At 44.7% G+C, this 20,580-nt stretch overlaps 1 protein-coding gene across 1 annotated transcript; it reads right to left on the minus strand.

The window, feature by feature from the left end:
* Positions 1 to 548: 548 nt before the first annotated feature.
* LOC106899843 (Krueppel-like factor 3) lies at positions 549 to 20,322 on the minus strand. Its single transcript, XM_014961766.1, has 6 exons — positions 20,284 to 20,322; positions 13,479 to 13,575; positions 7,391 to 7,886; positions 6,352 to 6,502; positions 2,751 to 2,911; positions 549 to 1,407 (listed from the first exon to the last, which is right to left on the minus strand). Exons 2-6 carry the CDS (start codon positions 13,533 to 13,535, stop codon positions 1,226 to 1,228), a joined length of 1,047 nt encoding a protein of 348 aa, XP_014817252.1. The 5' UTR covers positions 13,536 to 13,575; positions 20,284 to 20,322; the 3' UTR covers positions 549 to 1,225.
* Positions 20,323 to 20,580: the final 258 nt, after the last annotated feature.

Here is a 20,580-nt window from a genome sequence, read left to right on the forward strand (position 1 = left end):
CAATCCTTGAATCATCTTTGTAGCCCTACGCTGGACTCTTTCTAGTAGTTCCCTGTCCCTCTTGAACTGGGGAGCCCAGAACTGGACACAGTACTCCAGTTGTGGCCTCACCAGTGCAGAGTAGAGGGGGAGAATGACCTCCCTTGACCTGCTGGCCACACTCTTCCCTACGCAGCCCAGGATTCCATTGGCCTCTTGGCCACAAAAGCACACTGTTTGCTCATTGTCATTTTACTGTCCACCTCAACACTGTAGCGTATCCAAGTGGCCCCCTCTGGCCCTGACACACTCAGGAGCATTTTTAACCTTAACAATTGCTATTTTTCCAAGGTACAGCAAAGAGAAAACCACTCTTTTCTAGTGGAGGGAGAGGTTGTGTCCCTGGAAGGAGCTGCGGGGGGGTTTCTCCGGGTGTCATGGGGAAGAACCGCGTTTTTGTGTCCCGTCCCCACACCAGGGGAACCAGAGGTACAGCCCCCCAGCAGGGATCCCCCACCAAAACCCCACCACACCCTAAAAACCAAGGGTTCCCACTGCCCCAGAAGGCAGAGGAGGTCACCCCCGAGGTGCACGACGTTCCCTACGGAGCGACTCCTGCCAATGACTCCGGGACTCAGTCTCTCTGGGGAGCACTGACACGGCTCAGGTTTATTTCTGGGCTGGGTGGGAGTGGGTGTCTGGGGGGCAGCTGTGAGATCAGGCACCACCATCCCACAACCCTCGGATCAACCGCGCCGCAGGCACCGAGGTGGGTTTGGGAAGAGTCCATCCGTTGCACTGTGGAGCATCAAACACCAGCGTGCCCCTCCCCGGGCACGTCAGGAACAAGTCTGTGGCAAGGACTAGCATTTTGGGCACACGGTAACATTTACTACTTTATCCACGTGGGCTGATTAAATGAAGAAACCAAGAGAAGTTTTCAGTTTCCAGGTTCCCTCGTTGGCACCGCAACACACCAGACCTACGGGCTGCAGGAAGGGTTTTTGCTTAAACATCTCCCCTGGAGAACAAGCCCAGAGTGGAGAGAAGCCTTCACATTCTTGAGGTCTGACCCGTGGCGAGGACACAGGAGGGTTAGATACCGTCTGTTACTGACCATACGGAAGCTTTTAATGGTAGAAACCGGGGGGGGATTCAGGCCAGCTGAATCCAAATTTAAATGCACGTGTGAAAAAACAACACAAAACCAAAAAATACTAAAAGGGGAGTCGGGGGCTGAAGAGGTTCAGACGAGCATGTGGCGTTTTCTGTGGAGGGCGAGGTGGTCGGAGCGGGAGAAGCTGCGGTCACAGTCCGGGCACTGGAAGGGTTTGATGCCCGTGTGCTTGCGGAAATGCCGCGTCAGTTCGTCGGAGCGAGCAAACTTCCACGTGCAGCCCTCCCACGTGCACTTGTAGGGCTTTTCACCTGGAAGAAGAAGACAAAAAGACAGGAGGGGGGAGTTATTTTAAGAACGCAAAGGCGCCCGTTGTTTAACGTTTGAGAGGTTTACCCTCTCGCCTTCTCCAATCTCATCACTGGATGAGATTGGAGAAGGCGAGAGGGTAAACCTCTCAAAGGGGTAAACCTCTCGAGGGGCTGACTCCAAGAGCCTCCAGCTGCAGGGAACCCTGCCTCTGACACTGACAGATCAAAAAGTATTGTTTCCTGCCACAGCTTATTTTGTTCTCCCCTCTCTGCTCCTCCCTCCGCCCCACCACCGCCTGTTCTGGCTCAGCAAGCCCAGAAATTTAGAAGGTTTCAGCGTTCGCTCAACCATTTTCAAAACCCAGGAGCTCACGTTCCAGAGGAGCTGGGGGGAAAGGGCTGGTGACCCCATCCAGCACCTCTTGAAGTCACTGCAGAAGGAACAACCTGCACCATTGTCACCAACAGCTCCACTTCCAATCACTGCCAACCCTTGCTTTCTAACCCATGATCCTCCTGGTGGAGGATGGTGCCTCAACCCCTTCCCTGGGCAGCCCATTCCAAGGCTTCATAACCCTTTCCATGGAAAAATTTTCCCTAATTTCCAATCTGAACCTCCCCTGGGGCAACTTGTCCTCTTGTCCCATGGCCTGTTCCTTGGGAGAAGAGACCGACCCCCCCTGGCTACACCCTCCTTTCAGGGAGTTGGAGAGAGCCAGAAGGTCTCCCCTCAGCCTCCTTTTCTCCAGGCTGAACACCCCCAGCTCCCTCAGCTGCTCCTCACCAGACTTGTGCTCCAGACCCCTCACCAGCTCCAGCCCCTCAATGTCTCTTTTGTGGTGAGGAGCCCAAAACTGGACCCAGCCCTCAAGGTGGGGCCTCACCAGTGCCCAGTCCAGGAGGACCATCACCTCTTGATTCCTACTCACCACACTGTTCTGACACAGGCCAGGATGCTGGTGGCCTTCTTGGCCACCTGGGCACACTGCTGGCTCACGTTCAGCCAACAGTCGACCAACACCCCCAGTCATTAGGAAATTTGAACATTAGGAAGGAATTTTTCACCGAAAGAGTGGTCGGGCATTGGAACAGGCTGCCCAGGGAGGTGGTGGAGTCCCCATCCCTGGCTGTGTTTAAGGGCCGTTTAGATGCAGTGCTGAGGGACATGGTGTAGGGGAGGACTTTGTAGAGTAGGGTTGATGGTTGGACTCCATGATCCCAAGGGTCTCTTCCAACCTGAATGATTCTATGATTCTATGATTTTGCTGTTCACCCCCAGGCTGACTAAAAGCTGACATTGAGTGTCTGACAGGGGTTTGGTGAAAGCACAGCGATGCTCAAACCTGTGTGGGTTCTTCTGTGAGCTTTCAGGTGGGAGCTCTTGGTGTAGACCTTGTTGCAGCCCTCGTAGTCGCACCGATGGATCCGGCGTTTCCTCTGCGTGTCCGGGGATTCCGCGGGCAGCGGCCTCTTCCCCGGCTGAACTATAACCGAGGGGTGATTCCTGCAGAGGGGAAGGAAACAACCAAACATTGAGGGCAGGAAAAACCTCAGCTAAAAGGGATTGCAGGAAAAACCTCAGCTAAAAGGGATGGCAGGAAAAACCTCAGCTAAAAGGGATGGCAGGAAAAACCTCAGCTAAAAGGGATTGCAGGAAAAATCTCAGCTAGAAGTGATGGGGGACAGAGCCCTTCACTCGCCACCCACCCCTCCCTCTCCTGGCAGGAGGAACACACCCTTACACCCCTGTCAAAAAATTCAAGAGGGTTTAGCAAATTCCATTTTTTTTTTTTTACACATTTTTCAATGTTTACTCACTTTGTGGCATGATGGAGCCATTTCTACCACCCCCTCCAGCATTTTGGGTTTTTTTTTTTGAACAAACCGAGGGAAAAAACCCCCTTCAAATTCCTGTTTTTCAGTCAAACCCAGATTTCTCAAACTCACAGTGAACTTTTTTTTGGCCTTTTTTTTCACAATTGTTCTTCTTCCTTTGAAAGCAACTGATTTGCTTGTGAATGGAACCAGCTATTCTGTATTAGATGGGGGTTGGACCTTGGTGATCTTTGAGGTCCCTTCCAAGCCGAACCATTCTATGGTTATTAGAGAAATTATATCTTTAGGATTTGGAGGCAGAACTCGGCTCTTTATTGTTCCAGCCACTCCTGGGGCGGGTAATTAAGAGTTTCCTGTTTGGTGCTGGCAGGAGGGTGCGGCCTCCCCGTCCCACTGACGTCAATTCCTAAAAGCGGCGTTCAGCCGGGGTGGCACACCCACAGGATGTCTCAAGTTGTCCCCTCCACCTTCACAAACAGCAATTTTTGTCCCTCCCGAAGCCCCACAGGTGAGAGCACAGGTGAAGGTGTGCTCCCACTGCACACACGACAACAAAAACATCAACGTTCAGGCAGGTGGAGACACATCCAGCTTCTGGAAAGAGCTGGGCAGAGGAACCTCATAAAGTTCAAGAGTGGCAAGTGTCAGGTGCTGCACCTGGGGAGGAATAACCCCCTGCACCAGGACAGGTTGGGGCTGACCTGCTGGAGAGCAGCTCTGAGGAGAAAGACCTGGGAGTCCTGGTGGACAACAGGATGCCCAGGAGCCAGCAATGGGCCCTGGGGGCCAAGAAGGCCAAGGGCATCCTGGGGTAAATTGAAAAGAGCGTGGCCAGCAGGTGGAGGGAGGTCATCCTGCCCCTCTGCTCTGCCCTGGGGAGGACCCATCTGGAGCACGGGGTCCAGTGCTGGGCTCCCCAGTTCCAGAAGGACAGGGAACTGCTGGAGCGGGGACAGCAGAGGCCACAAAGATTAGGAGGGGCCTGGGGGATCTCTCTGCTGAGCAAAGGCTGAGGGACTTGGGTCTGTTTAGTCTGGAGAAGAGAAGGCTGAGGGGGGATCTGATCAACACCTATAAATCCTTCAAGGGTGGGTGTCAGGAGGATGGGGCCAGGCTTTTCTCAGTGGTGCCCAGGGACAGGACAAGAGGGAACGGGCACAAACTGGAACATGGGAAGTTCCATCTCACCATGAGGAGGGTATCCTGTTCTCCACCATACAACTCCTTCAGCGCCGTTCTTTAACAGCCAAGAGCATCTTCTAAAAATCGTGTTACAATTTCAAGACCTTTTTCTCCTCCTTTCCTAGCAGACCACACGCTGTTGGCAGCAGGACTTAGACTTGCACCCACAAGAAAAAGCAACATTAATGAAGCTCCTTGTGTTTGATCACAGATTATTACCTCAGTCCTGATTTTAGGAATACCCACGCCGCGATGTCAGTTATCAGAGGTAGAGAAAGCCCTACAGAAGCGCCACCAACATCACACATATATAATGTGTGGGACAAAAAACTAACACCAAAGCAAAACTAAAAGTGAGACTAAGGTTCCCTGTGTCCTTTTACTGTAGTTTATGTGTCTGAACAGTGCACTTTGGGCAGCTGGAACCTACAGGAATTGATAAAGCAGTGCCTAATGATAGCTCACAATGTGCAGGGAGAGGCTGACGGAGCTGTGAGACAACAGGAAATTTATATGATGAAGGCCTAGGTCTCCTCTGGTAACTTGTGGAGTTTGTGTATTTTTTGAAATGTTAAAAAAAAGATTAAAACCACCATTTACAGACATCTCATGGTGGATACAGCAGAACATAAACCTGGAAGTGGTTTTAGGAACTCGGGAGAACCACGGCTCCACAGGACCTCCAGGAAGGAACTCAAACCATGACAGTGTGAGGATGGGTTCCCCATGAACACAAAGCAGAGGAGATGCTTTGGGAGTGTGGATTATCATGGGCTATTCCCCATGCTTTTTGTAATTTTTATATTCTTTGCTCAGTGGATGGGTTTCCTGTGGAAACTGGACTCACTGAGAAATAATGAATGCAAATCACTAAGGCAGGTGAGGGGTGGGCAGAAGCCTGGGCCCCGGAGGAAGGGTGCGGCGGCGCCCAGGGACAGCACTCACTGCTCTGCTCGTGTTAAAGAAGAACAAAAGTACTAACAAAGAACTAAAAAACCAAACCATTGGGTAGTTCTGACCCAGCAGAAGTTAATTCTAAGCACACACAAACCTCACTCATAGGCTCATCGTGGAAGGTCGGTAACCACCTAGGAAACATTTTATCTTACTATTTTATCCTGTTTCTTACAATAAAACATCTCCACCACCTGAGGAGGGGAGGTGCCCGTCGAGGGCAATGGCCTCCTGCAGGAAGAAGGGCCAGAAATGGATTCTGGAGTCCTGTACCCCCAGCCCAGCTCCATTCCCAACCTCAGCTCTGGTCCCGTGCTGCCCCAAAGGATGAGCCGGATTCGGGGCATTTTGGGAAGTTGAAAGAATTTTCCCCAGGAAAATGGGGAAACTGAGGGGTGTCCGTGGCACCCACAAAACAACAGCCCCAGGGAACCATGGAATTTCACTGGGTTAGCACAACTCCTAGGGCTGAGGGGGTTCTTTCCACCCAGCAGCCAAGATTTTCTGAAGGTCCTCCAAGACAAGAAAAGTCCCAAGAATCCTTTTAAAGACGGGTGTTTTGGGTGACATCAATAGAGAGGTCAGTATGAAATGTTTTCAGGCAATCTTTCCAGTTTGCTGCTGGTTTCACATGAGCAGGTATCACTGGCATATTGGGAGTCCTACTTTCAATACTCCCAGGATTGGGACTCCCATGACCTTTAAAATGCATTATATAAATGGCAGATCTACGTGGTTGCCACGTAAAAACATGTATCAACTCCTGTGTTGCTAAAAAGGGGAAAAAAAAGTTGAAAGTCACATTTCTCAGTGGTAGTAGGGAAGGGGAAGGATGTTTTGGTGTTTTTGTGTCTTTTATCGCATGTTCTAAAGCACTGCAACACTCCCTCCCCCTCCTCAGAACTGGGGAACAGCCACAACGGAGGTCTTCTCACCCTTCTGCTCATCTTGGGACTACTGGGGGCTACTTACTCTTGCAGCATGACCTGCTGGGGGGACAGCGAGGTCATCATGGGTGGTGACATCTGCTCGGGATAGAAGTCGGTCTTCGAGGGTTCGGTTCCTGGCTCCACTTTGATTGTTTTCTTCAGGGCAGGCTTCTCGTAAGACTCGATGACGGGCACTGGGGAGGAGGAGAAGGGAAGGCAACACATCAGAGATAGGGGCAGTTATGGAAATCATAGAATCATAGAATTGTCTAGGTTGGAAGAGACCCTTGGGATCATCGAGTCCAACCATCTCCCCTACTCTACAAAGTCCTCCCCTACACCATGTCCCTCAGCACTGCATCTAAACGGCCCTTAAACACAGCCAGGGATGGGGACTCCACCCCCTCCCTGGGCAGCCTGTTCCAATGCCCGACCACTCTTTCGGTGAAAAATTCTTTCCTAATGTTCAATCTAAACCTCCCCTGTTGGAGCTTGAAGCCGTTCCCTCTCGTTCTGTCACTAATTACCTGTGAGAAGAGACCAGCACCAACCTCTCTACAGTGTCCTTTCACGTAGCTGTAGAGCTATAGATGTAAAAATTCGTTGTTAAATCCCCCAGCTCTACTTTTAAAGCATCAATTCATGCTAGAATACAAAATCTCCCAGTTTGAGTCCATCTCCTGATGAACTACGATTCAAAACGATTCTATTCATTTTCATCGGTCCAACATGTTTGTCAGTCCAAATTTTGGTAGATAAAAGAGCTTTCCACAGGTATAAATCAGAACAGAATACGACCTTGGTAAGTTGGGTAGAATACTATAAACCCACCATCCCTGGAGGGATTTAAAAGCCGGGCAGACGTGGTGCTGAGGGACATGGGTTAGTGATGGGTTGGGTTGATGGTTGGACTCCATGATCTGGAAGGTCCCTTCCAAGCTCAGCAATTCTATGATTCTATTTGCAGAGTAAATTCTACACCTGCACATTTCAGAGGAATGGGAATTACGGTCTGTTTCCTAAAACCAGTTATTTTCCCGGGATGAGAGGGCACCAAAGGAGAAACTCTGGCCACCACCCACCTTGCATGCTGCTGGGCGTCTCCATCTCGTCTGCCAGGACGGTGGAGACCATGATGGGCTGCTGAAGGTGGGGGGCGTACATGAAGGGAACGGGCTGGACCACCACGGGCTGTATCACCGGGAGGATGCCGGGGCTCCTCAGTCCGTGGCGCGAAAGGGCAGCGGCCATCACGGGCGGGATGGTGATTGGCATGGAAATGGGCTGCACTCCCGGGGGAGACGGGGTGAATTTGCTCAGGGGGGAGCTGGGTGAGGAGAGAGTCAATCCAGGAGAGGTCCTCCTGTGGGCAGTCTGGAATTTTAAGGGGGAAGGAGAACTTCCAGCCGAAGGCGGCGAGCTCCGCTTGTTCACCGTGAGGTCTACGGGCTCCATCTGGATGCCGTTCGAGAGTCCTTCGGGGCTGGAGTAGAATTTGTTGTGCAACATGCTCGGCGTAGAATAAATGACGCTGTATTTGTTTGGCTTCATGTGGTCCATGTAATTGGACGGGTATGACTGTCAGGAGGGGGGAAAAAAAAAAGAAAATCAAACAATAAATCAAGACGCACACAATGACTGCTGAAAAAGAAAGGCGGCTCACACAACTGAGGCAAAGTGGAAAAGTTTCAAGAAAGCACTTCAACGTACTTTTTCTCAATAAAAGCGAATTAAATAAAGCCCAGGATTTCACACAAAGGATGTTATTCAAGCAGATTCACAAACTGTGTCGGAAACAACATAAAACAGATGATGAAAACCAATCCTCCAGGCTTATCCAGCTCTTTCTCCCTGAACAACTGCTTTGCACAGACTGAGCTGCACAGCACTGACCCCGGAGATCCCTGGTGCTGGGCCCAGTGTGTAACTGTAAAATGAGGATCACAAAGTCACTGAAGAGAGAGAGTTAAAATTGGACTTCAAACTGCAAGTAACGGGTCCCCATCAGCTGCTTAATTGGAAAACAACCATCACTAAAGAAAGTAATGATGTATCTGAACCCTACAGGAAATAAATACACAGTTGAGCTGCGTAAGCAATGGGTGAAAAACCCAAAAGTGCAAAAGGTAAGTTTTAAACCTTTTTTTATTCTTATTATTTAGGAATAAAGCAGCTAAGCAGCCAGTCTGATCTGAGCTGTGTAAGCAACGGGTGAGAAACTCAAGAGTGCAAAAGGTTAAGTTTTAAACCTTTTTTTATTCTTATTGTTTAGGAATAAAGCAGCTAAGCAGCCAGTCTGATGTGGGAAAACTAATAGGTGGTCAAACTTTTGACGTGTTGGAAGAACACTCCTGTCAGAAGTAGCCAGCAATTCTCCTGAGAAGATCCTATAAAACCCCAAACTGATCTCGATCTACGCGATCACCTCCACCTTTTAGTGGAAATAATTTCTGTAAACCAAGAAATAATAACATTCATCACAGAGTACAGTATTAATCAACAACTATCCAGGTCAATTCAGCATTTAAACAGTGTTGAAAACGGAGGTTGCTTATGAACAGGAACCCAAGTGATGTTCTAACACAGCAAACAGACACAGAAAATCCCATCTACACAGTTTTATAGCCCTTAGATGTTGTACATTTTTGGGAAATAAAATGCTACCTTGGGATTCCAGGTAAGTAAAGCCTCACACTAAGGCTAAGCAGCTTCACACTAGTATTAAAAAACTGCTGAATTCTTCGGCGCCAAAAAGACTTTGATAAGTAGGATTAAAAAAAATGTTCAAAATGGTAGAAAGTGAAGCAGATCAGAAGTATAAAACTACTGTATTTTTATCCAATCATATCTATGACATTTCAGTTATTTTTTTCCTGAGGTGGAAACTTCCAGCAGTCCTTCTTCCTGGCTTCTTACATCAGTCTTCCCTAGGGGACGTTTATGTGATTTTAAATATCCAAAATTGTTTTTGCAAAATGACACAGACGTGTTTTTCTTCTTTTCAGTTACTGTTTGAAACAGTGAATTTAGAAAATATTGAATTTTCCTGCTACACTCGTAACACTGTAATAACAAAACACCTACTCCATAAAATACTCTAATAAAGCAGCACACGCGATGGTGATTAATCTTCGAACAGTAAATATGACATTAAAACCTCTGGAACTTTATTTATTCTCTTTACGGCCGTTCTTCCAGACTTGATCTATAAAAACATTCCTCTCTGATGGTAACTGGTTCCTCAGAATTCTCTTAAAATGCCCTTATTGCAGGCAGCACTGGCTAAAACAAGTCCTACAGATTTGCCACCACTGCTGAGCCCAGTGATGAAATTATGAGCGTTCCAAGTGATGAAGGCCACTGGATATTGATAGAATTCAGTATTTAACAGTATTTAATGTCTGCTAAATCTGATCAAGCTATGGGCACGGGCAAAAATGCAAAATTTAACCACACAGGAGATATTTAGTGCTCCTGTGAAAATTGCTGCCATTGGTTGGCAAAGTTTATTTGGCTTCAACAAACTGTAAATGCTCCCCCACAGTGTCAGCGCCTACAAGCACTTCATCCATGGCAAGAATACTGGGAAAGGAAAAAAGCAATGTAATTTAAATCTCAGGGAATGTTTTCAGTCAGAATTGAAGAAGACAGTATCTCCCAGATGTAACCTTTCTCTACAAACAGCTCTCCTCTTCCAGCTCCTCAAGCAACACCAGGTGTGTGTGTGCTGAAAAAACACCAAACTATTAAAACCTCGCGCAGAGAACCATAAACCAGAAAAGCTCAGTAAAATATAGACAAGCAAGAAACACTTTCTAAGAATTAGGAAGAAAATAACGATGTTTTTAAGAAGTGATTCTTCTAGGGACGTGGTATTTTACCCCATGTGCCTTGTATTATTTTGCATAGAAGGTTTTCATTGCTGTAATGAAGCTGACAGAGATTTAACATCAGCGTTTTCCTCTGGCACTTTGGGGAAGCTGAGTCACTCCTCGAAACTCTTCCTCCTTGTTTGTGTAAATGGGAAAAGCTCTGTAAAATAGATTCAGACAAGCAAGAAACACCTTCCAAGAATTAGGAAGAAAATAATGATGTTTTTAACAAGTGATTATTCTAGGGATGTGGTATTTTACCCCATGTGCCTTGTATTATTTTGCATAGAAGGTTTTCATTGCTGTAATGAAGCTGACAGAGATTTAACATCAGCGTTTTCCTCTGGCACTTTGGGGAAGCTGACATAAACCAGAAAAGCTCAGTAAAATATAGACAAGCAAGAAACACTTTCTAAGAATTAGGAAGAAAATAACGATGTTTTTAAGAAGTGATTCTTCTAGGGACGTGGTATTTTACCCCATGTGCCTTGTATTATTTTGCATAGAAGGTTTTCATTGCTGTAATGAAGCTGACAGAGATTTAACATCAGCGTTTTCCTCTGGCACTTTGGGGAAGCTGAGTCACTCCTCGAAACTCTTCCTCCTTGTTTGGTTTTTAATTGCTGTGTTTCTATCTGAACTACAGATAAAAGCTGCAATAGACAAATGTGGTGTGACAAATTATCTGTGCTGGGAAGAAAAAAGGGTGAAAAAGTTGGAAGAATGCTAGAGCAAGAGTCTCTTGGGGGATAAGGGAGTTTCTCTATGTATAGGGAGTGCAAACAAACCAAAAAAAAAAAGAGCCCAACCACCTCTGGTTGGTTTTCCACTGACTGCAGGAAGCAGAAGCATATTCCATAGCCTGCAAGAGCCATCTTTTCTCACCTGTCCTAGGACTTAAAGGAAGTATTCTGGTGGAAAAATGGAAAATTAGCTATACCTGCTCTGTTTGCCGAGAATATTTAAGGTGCTACATCCTCCCTGGATTTCTCCTGTGGGAATGAACAGTGTATGCAGGAGTTTGGTCTGACATGGACTGAAAAAACCTCACCAAATTCCTTCTTTCCTGTAAACTCCGCTTCCCACAACAGCCCTGCATAGAATGACATGTCACTATAAAGATGCAGGATTGCATTTCAGCGTATATTCCTTTACAACCTCCCTCTAGCTCTTTTTTTATTCTTGATATCATCACTCTTTGGGCCTTACAAAGCAATTAATTTACCTTTCCTGCCTTTTTTTTCCCCATAATAAACCCCAGAGCGCTGAAGCCATAAAGGAACTGGAAAAGAAATCAAAGGAACTTCTGATGTTTTTGAGCCACGTCCGTGTGGCTCAAGAATTAAATCAATACATCCAAAAGGATTAAGAATCACCACGCTTTTCCTCTTGAAAACCTGTCAAGAATAAACACTGGCCCAATAGGTCACACACACACCTATCCCCACTCAGAAGAACATTATCAAAGGACATTATCAAGCACTAATCTGATATCATTTGCTAAATTCTATGATACTGCCCCAGTGAAACACCGTTGTTATACAGGTGAACAGATTCTCAAGTTTTGGGCCTGATGGGAAGGCAGAAAAAAACCAGTTTATTTCAATTCAAAGAAAAGTGATAACACATAAAAAAGCAACTTCTCTCACTAAATGGTCAGAGGTGTTTGCCCAAATATTTAAGACATTCTCGCAGCAAATATTTGGGTAGGACTCATAGATGAGTTTGTCACCAGTTCATTAAGAACTATCATAAAAAACGTTCAATATTTCAATTCAGTAAAAGGCTGGAGCTGTTGGTGGAGGGGAGAGTGATGAAATTCTGCAGGTGCCAGCTTCAGTTGTCTCGAGAAGTGGAGCTAACTTTTGGCAACACCCCCCGAAACACACTGCTCTCAAACCCCTCATATTTCCTTCCTTCTCCCACCCCAACTAATGTGATTCTTTAAAGATGGTCTTTATACCTACAGTATAACGTAATTATATATATATATATAAAGTGTGTGTTCAGGTAAAATAACATATAATTCCTAATTCATTTAGTTTGGCCTCTAACGATACTATCAGAATGACCACAGTCATCTCCATGAAGGGAACCTCACTCCAAACAAAAAGTCCTTTCCTCTGGACTTTCTGCTTTTCCTTTCCTGCCTTTTTTTTTTTCCTTTTCTTTTCATTATGCAAGATTTGGGAAAATGCTCTGAATGGCCTCTAACGGCTGGTCCATTCCATCTCCTTAGATCTCCCACAATAACCACGATTGAAGTGACAGACTGGCCAGTACTAAGGGTTTTTTTTTTTGACCCAAATACTGGAATTTGTCACACCTGCACCCTCAGTGAGAGAGCAGTTATTTTTCTATCATTGCTCCCAAGTCGGTAAGCTCCATGAGAAGTCAAACTGTAATTTTAAATTGCATCTAAACTCAACTCTCAGAAGGTTTTATTGACAGCACTGAAGAAACCAGACTGCATTTATACTGGTGACAATTATTCTGTATTTGAAACAAAACAGGAAGGGAACTTTTCACTGAGAGATGCCATCCAGAGCAGCACGAGTTTAAGGCACTCTAATTTATGTGCATTGACTTCACCCTTTTAATTGATCAGCCTTTCCAAGGGTGTGGTTCACGTTATGCTTAATCTGATTTTATTGCAGGCTCCTGCTGAAAGGGGAGGTCCCTCTCCCTCCTCCTCCTCCGCCCTCCCCTGGCTCCAGCAGCTGCAGGATGAGTCAGATCAGCTCTTTGACCTGACCAAAAAAAAATATGGGGATTTTTGGTTGGTAAGAGCCTAAATCATCACAACTGCCTCACAGCTACCCCTTCTAGCTGCTCTTGCTTATCAGGCTCTTCTCTGAGACGACCCCATACACCAAGCTGATGGAAAACTAACCCAATTGGAATAATAAAAGTTTTCCCTTCCCTTTTTTTCCCCACCATTCCTCCTCCACTGCCCTGGTTCTCATCTCTTCAGGTCATGCTACCACTTACCCAGTGAAAAAACATTCCTTTTTTTTAGGTCAGGGTTAATTTTCTGCTGTTTAGAGCGCAGAGTTAGCCCCAGGCAGGTGTTTTCAAAACCAAGAGAGAAACACAGAAAGGGTCAGTTGAGTTTGTTTAGTCCAAAGGTTCAAAAATGTTGAAACCCCAGGCTCTGGCCACATCACCGTGAAGTTCTGTAACTGCACAGCCTCTCCCTTCCTGGGCTAATCCAAAGCTTGGAGAAAACCTGGTATGAATTTAAATGTGTAAAAACCACACAGTCATCACAAAGGCTAAAACATTTGAAAAGCCTTACCACTGAAACAGGCTCCATGGCTTCTTGCTTGATAGGGACCGGGTCAAACATCAGCATCTTTTATATTCACCTGCCCTGATGCCACTGGTGTCCTGGCCTGCAAGGGACAGACAAGGGGTAAGAAAGCTGCAGGAAACCCTCCCGTCTCTAAAGAACTTACTATTTTGCCAGATTAATGTGAATATTTACCCATCTCTGACACAGCTTCTTAAATATTTGACTGGGCTGCATTGAGGTGTTTCAGTTATTCTAAGTTTATTGTTTCCCTGCCGAAACGGAGGGGCACCTGCTCACTTTAATGAGAGTTAATTTGGATTTTTATTGTGCATGGCAGCATACTGGGATCACAGAACTGTCACTTTCGTTAGCTGTCATTAGTGTGTAACCTGTATTAGACTATACATTTGTCATCAGCATCAGAACTTCAGAATAATCTCCTTTAGCTGATAACCTCTATGGAATCAGTTCACTGAATTATCTCTTGTCCCGATAGAAAAGTTGAAGCTTTTATGTATATGGACATTGAAATCAATGCAAAAGAAAGATTAAAATCCAGGACTAATTGACAGGTATATGGAACGTGCTGCAATGACTTAACATCAAAAAATACATCAGTTATTTCCCGGAGAGAATAGATTTAGTGACAATTCACCACTAATCTGTGCAAAAGAGAAGCATTTCAAAAAAATCTGGCGAGCTTTTATAAATCACTTCAGGTTATACATCGTATGGTTGATGCTGAAGGAGGAAGTTCTGACCGTACACAAACAGCCCTGCCTGAAAGGGGCATGACCTCTATTAAGATGCAAGAACAAAAAAAACCAACAACAACAAAAAATAATAATAATAATGACACAAATTCGATTTCGACCAGTAGATGGCACTGGAAAGAAAGGAATGAAGCCAGGTCACACCAGCAGGAGAACTTCCCCCTGCGGAAGTGGGCTAAAGGCTCAACAACAGATCTGAGGCTGGGGCTGAAAAAACTCTCCCAAAAATCTAAATGAAAATTTTATGAGATGTACCCGCTTCACATTAAAACAATTCTAATAAGCCTGCCCTAATGAACAATCTTGCAACTAACAAATGTGTGTGTTAACAGATAAAAATTTGCTAGGAGCTTCCAGAGAAAGATGCCTTGAGTTTTAAAAGTCTAACAGTAATTATTCAGGTGTATGAATAAAGTTTATCTACATCTATTAAAACTGTGTAGGTCTTGGATAACTGAATCAAACAAGTATCAAAAGTCAATTAAAGTATCTTCATCGTTCTCCTTACAGAACTCATTAACTACCGTGTGTGTTAATAGATAAAAATTTGTTAGGAGCTTCCAGAGAAAGATGTCTTGAGTTTTAAAAGTCTAACAGTAATTATTCAGGTGTATGAATAAAGTTTATGTACATCTATTAAAACCGTGTAGGTTTGGAATAACTGAATCAAACAAGTATCAAAAGTCAATTAAAAGTATCTTCATCGTTCTCCTTACAGAACTCAAAGGCCTGAAAAAAACAAATTGCAAAAAAAAAAAAAAAGTGATAGGAATAGAGTAACTCAACACAATTCCCAGTTTAAACTTAACATGTAGTTTTATTTTAGGAGCAGTTGTGTAAAATAGCACTATCTGCTGAAAGTTGTAATACTTTTGTAAATACTTCAGATATGCCTGGGAGAAGGTTATTAACTACACTACTTTTCTCTGAATTATTCTTTCCCAGGTTTTTAACATTTCCCATAGCTAGCAGTAACGATTCAGAGGGCTGTCTTCCCAGAAATACATCCAGATATCTATGCATTAAATTTTAGTTTATATGTGAGTAGATAAAGTGACACACTGAGGCAAGAAAGAAAAGAAAGAAGGGAAGAGAGAAATAGAAGAGAGAGAGAAGGAAGAGTTTGTTCTAAGGGAGCAGTCACACTCCAAGGCTACTCTTTTTGTCAATTTGTTGTTTTAAAATTGGAATTTCTTCAGTTTATAAATTACTCCTTTTCACCTTTTCCTTCAAGAAAGACATTCGCCTGCCGTGCTGCAACTGAGCACTTCCTGAGAGGGCTCTAAATTACTGGAATTATAGGAATTAAGACTGACACAGACAACAGGAAGTGCAAGGCTCTGAACAGAAGTGAGAAGTAATTCCCCATCCTTATCAGGTATGGTCACCTGAGAATGGCAGAGAAAATGTGACTTTTATTGCTGCATCATAGTCCAGAAATCCAGCACCTCTTTATCACTGGTTACCCTGAAGCGCTACGTTTCTTTTCCTCATTTGACAGTGGCTGGAAACCAATTTTCAAGAGAATTAATTAATATCTAACAGGTGGTCCTGTCAGTCCAGATCAAAGGGTGGGAACTGATGGAGCTGCTGCAGAGTCAATATAAACCAGCTCTGGGCCTGGCATTTAAACTTCAGTAGAAGAACACTTTTCCGAAGGCTGCGAATAAACTCACAAAACAATTCTCTTTGTATTTAAAAATAATGCTTCAAATGGATTACTTGGACCCAATTCACAAGCAAAATACATGTACACAAAACCCATGCTATTTCTGGTAAGAAGTCAGTAGTTTTTCCTGGTCTGTTGGTAAAATCCTGCCTCCTAACTCAGAAATTCTCTCTCCCAAACATTTGAGAAGGGGGCAGTAGGGAAGGCAAACAGCCTTATCTGTTTCTGTTACAGAGGAATGAAAAAAAACAGCTGGGTTCTACTTTACACACTGATTTCATAATGTTACTTGTTTGAAAGCCCACAAATTGTTTAGTAAATACAGCTAATTTCTGCAAAATCAAAACACCGCCTCTCATTCCTGAGGTAGACTAGAAAAAACCAGCCAGGAGACAACAATAGGTTCATATTAAGCCTATTAAAAAACAAGGGCCTTTGTCTTTCATGTTACTAGATAAACTATTTTGCATTAAAGGGTTGTTTTTTTTTCATGTGGGTTGAAAGAATTTAAAATGCATGTAATCTGAAACTAAATAATTAACTACAATCCGGTAGGCAAACATTCCACCCTCTCTTTTTTTTTTCTTTTTATTTTTTTGCTCTCCCTCTCTTTTTTTTTTTTTTCTTTTCTTTCCCTGCTCACAAACCACCCGGTTTTACTTTCTGGCCTCCTCCCTTTCACCCCACCCTGTGGCTCCCCGCCAAGTCGGTCCGACTTGTCCAAACAGGACACGGGCCTTTTGATAAGATTTTTATTTTTTTTATTTTTTTTTGCTCACACCCTGTACTTCAGAAAGACAAATGAAGCAATTGGGGTTTTGTATGCAAATAAGGACAGGTGCAAGGTAAAGTCCAGGCAAAGTCCCTCGGCGTTTTCCTATCTAAAGTCCAGAAAAAACCCAACCCCACAAACTCTGCCTTTATGGTCCAATAGGCAGGGAAGTAGCCCTTCTGGAAGGGAAGCTCATCATGGGTAGAGCTCCTGGTCTTGTCAAGATTGAAGACTTCTCAAGATCAACCTTCTGACAGGTATGGTTTACTGTTTTGGAGACATAATTAAGAGCAAATGAAAGCTTAAAGGTACTTAACGTGTGTTCTGACAATAAGGACTTGTACAGATTATTTACCCTGGATGGAAAGAGCAAAGCAGTTGAAGAAGACACCCAGGGTACATCTGGGGCCTACAGGAGAGATGGAGAGGGAAGGACTCCTGATCAGGGAGGGGAGCCCTAGGAGGAGGGGGAAGGGTTGGACCCTGCAAGAGGGGAGATGGAGCTGAGCTGTGGGGAAGAACTTGTTTGGTGTGAGGGTGGTGAGAGCCTGGCCCAGGTTGGCCAGAGAAGCTGTGGCTGCCCCATCCCTGGAGGGGTTCAAGGGCAGGTTGGAGGGGGCTTGGAGCAACCTGGGCTAGTGGAAGGTGCAGGGGCTGGCACGGGATGGTCTTTAAGGTCCCTTCCAACCCAAACCATTTCATGATCTGCACTGCAGAGCAGCTGGAGAAGAGCAACCGCGTTGTGGCTTCTTCTGGCAAGTTCTGGACACCTATCTTTAAGATCCTCAGACCTGTTGTGAAAGGAAAGGGTGGGGTGAAGGGACAGGTTTGACCCTGCACACCCAAAAACAACAACAACAAAGCCCTCCCTCTAACACAGAGCCTCTGCTCTCATTAAATACCAAGAAGAGCTGCCAGCAATCTGGCTTGTTGGGGACAGGGAGATGGTGACCATGAATTTTGCCTCTCCTCACCCTGCATGACAGCACGGGACGCTGCCCCATGGTACAGCCAGATTTTGGCTAGAAGCTTCAAGGTAGGACGGTCATTAGTGGAATAATTACAGAATAATGTAATGAACTCTGCTAAATTAGCACTGCATGAGTGCCCTCTGCAAAGACACGGCTGCTCTTGCAGCGCTGATGGTATCTGGTGGCCAACGGGGTCGTGCAGCCAAAGTTCTTCAGTCCAATTTGGGACAACTGGTGTTTGGGACTTGGGCTGTTGCTTTCAACCAAAGCTCTTCAGTCCAGCCCCTTGGGATTTAGGCTGTTGCTCTGAAACTATTACTTCTCTGAGCCTCCAGTCAAACTTCCCCTGATCCTAAGGAGAAGTGATAACATCAGAAGACTCTCCACTGATGACATCCGGAGGGTGGGGAGAGGTTTTCTAAACCCAGGTGAGAAGTCTCCTCCAGTGGAACCCTGAAACACAGCTTGACAGAGCAAAAACCAGCTTCTGAGAGCAGGATTCCCTGGAAGGGTCAAAAAAAGTAAGTTTTCCAGGGCTAGTAACAAGATGTGTTTGCACTTACTGCACCAGTTGCTCATCAAGAGCTGAGTTAGCAAAAAAAAGAAGCATTTGTAAAGTTCCATTAAGTTTAATGGGAAGTAAGAAAGGGCCCAACTGCTCTTGGGTCCCAAAATAGCAGCAGAAGAAAATCTCCATCTCAGCACCACCGTCGGGCTCAGTCACAGCAAGCAGGGGAAGGAGAAAAGGTCCAGACACAGTGCTGGGGGAAGGGACCCCCCCAGAAGAACAGTGGGGGGAAAAATGGGGAAGAATCAGTACACCAAGAAAAGGGTCTACCGGTCGGCAGCCCTCTGCCTTTTGTTTGTTCATTGCATTTCCACTGGGAAAGGGGAAAAACTTGAAAAAGTCAGGATATCACGTAGAAAGAAAATGGCAAAAAGGTTTTACTTGGTAGGCATGAAGAAAAAGACAATTTCTGTAGGATTCTGTTATTTAGTATTTCAGACTATTTTTTGCTTCTTATTGGCTTGAAAAATCTCATACCTTCCTCCTTCCAGACCTAGATGCAGGCTGAAAAATCTGGGGTTTTTTTGCACAACTTGTGCATCCTACCTTTGCTGACGTCACTTTGTTTGACCTAGAACCGCTCTGACATAATCACTTATCAGCCGTGTCACAGACTAATCAGTAATTCCATTAAATTTACAGTAATACCCTTGGAGGCTCTTTGAATCCACAGGCCTGGAAACGCAGCTCTCTCATAGGCACCAATTTTGGGAAGTTCTCGCAGTGCTCATTAAGAAAGTATCTTCTCTAGCAAGGGACAACGGAGCCCACGTAAACCCTGCTCAACCTTCAGTTCTACATTTACTGAACCCAACGGAAGAAAAGCTCTTGAGGCACCTCCATTCAACAATATTCTCCCTTATCAGGGCAGACTCCTGTCTGGTTTCCTGTCTCAAGCTACTTCGTAGAAGGAGAAACAGTCAAAAGATCAGACTTCTGAAAACAAGTGAAGTACGTGGAATGGGACGATAATCTTTCCCTCCCAAAGTGAACTTTGTTGTTTTTTGTTTTGTTGTCGTATTTTTCTGAAGAGGTTAAATTTGAAGATAATTTCAAAGAAGAAATATAAATCCCATTTTTTTTTTTTATTACCAGGGAAGAATGGCAGAAAACACTGTTCTCTTAGGTAAGGGGTGCTGCTGTTTCATGAAACATATGAAGCAGAGATTCAACATTTCTGATAGTATGGGGAAGAAGAAAAAAAATCTAATCCTAAAGAAAGCAAGTGTTCATTCATGAATAATAGCCTTAAGGATTAGTTTGAATGAGGATTTGAATACAGGGCAAATGTCAATGAACTTCTATGCACCTGCACCTACAGAAGTAGGAAAAAAACCCCAAAAGAGGGAGAAGAGCTGGATGGTGTAGTGGGTACGAATGAGACGGGGATCAAAGCAGCTCAGACTCTTTAAAAGTGGAAAGTTTGTCACGCCTTCATGGATCAGGTTTGTTGGTAACACACACTGACTGCGTGATAGGCACACCATGCATTTCTTGGGTGGCTTTTTTTTTTCCATTCTGACTTAGTTTACTATTAAAAACCTGCTAGAGCTTTATCTTTCCATTTGGGCTGATCTACACTTACACTTCCTTCCCCTGGGAAACACCAACCACGGCTACAGAGCCCTCAAAGGAAGCCTCAGCACCAAGTGAACGCTGAGCAGGGAAGGGTTAAACCTCTCCTCAAACCAGCTCTGCCAAACTTCATATTCTGGGTTGGAAGCAACAAGCCTCGGAATGAAAACACAAAGCTTCAACCCTGACAGCATGAAAGAACTCTAAAAGACCTCCTGTTAGCCGTGTTAATTAATATTAAAAAGCTGGTTTACAAAACTATTATAATTTTAATCTCGGTCCCTGATTTTGTAGAACTTCTGGCTACAAAAAGGTGTGAACCACAAAATGTACTGCATTTATTATACGCCAGTTTCCAGTATTAAATGCAGTTAAATGAAACACTCTTCCTCTGTCATGGGAAAAAAAAAAAGATTAAATATGTCTGAAATTCTGTGCAAATTAACACTGATTATTGAAAATAATCAATAAACAACTTACCAGAACTGTGTGGCCAAATACTTCTTGTTATCTGGATTTCTGAACAGACAAAAAAAAAACAAGCTGATGTAAGGATGTGCACGTAATTCAGTAAAAACTATTTTTCACATACAATTAGGCCCGAAAGAGGAAGTTAAAAGCATGTATTTCGGATACTTCCCACAAGATACCTGCAATGATCTCAAACAACTAACTTTCTGCATCCAAAAGAGGGACAGCAGGAATGCAGAGATTACTTAAAACTGAGTGAAATTAAAAAAGGAGTAAAAATCTGGCCCCTAAGTGACAGAGAAGAAT

Source organism: Calidris pugnax, unplaced genomic scaffold, assembly GCF_001431845.1.
Source record: "Calidris pugnax isolate Ruff unplaced genomic scaffold, ASM143184v1 scaffold670, whole genome shotgun sequence".
Taxonomy (NCBI): Eukaryota; Metazoa; Chordata; class Aves; order Charadriiformes; family Scolopacidae; genus Calidris; species Calidris pugnax.

Coding starts and splice junctions, on each gene's coding strand:
- LOC106899843 (XM_014961766.1), bottom strand. CDS start 13,535: ATGCTGATGTTTGACCCGGTCCCTATCAAGCAAGAAGCCATGGAGCCT. Junction 2,912..6,351: donor CAGCAGGTCATGCTGCAAGA/GTAAGTAGCCCC, acceptor TCCCCTCTGCAG/GAATCACCCCTCGGTTATAG. Junction 1,408..2,750: donor TCACAGAAGAACCCACACAG/GTTTGAGCATCG, acceptor TTCTTCTTCCAG/GTGAAAAGCCCTACAAGTGC.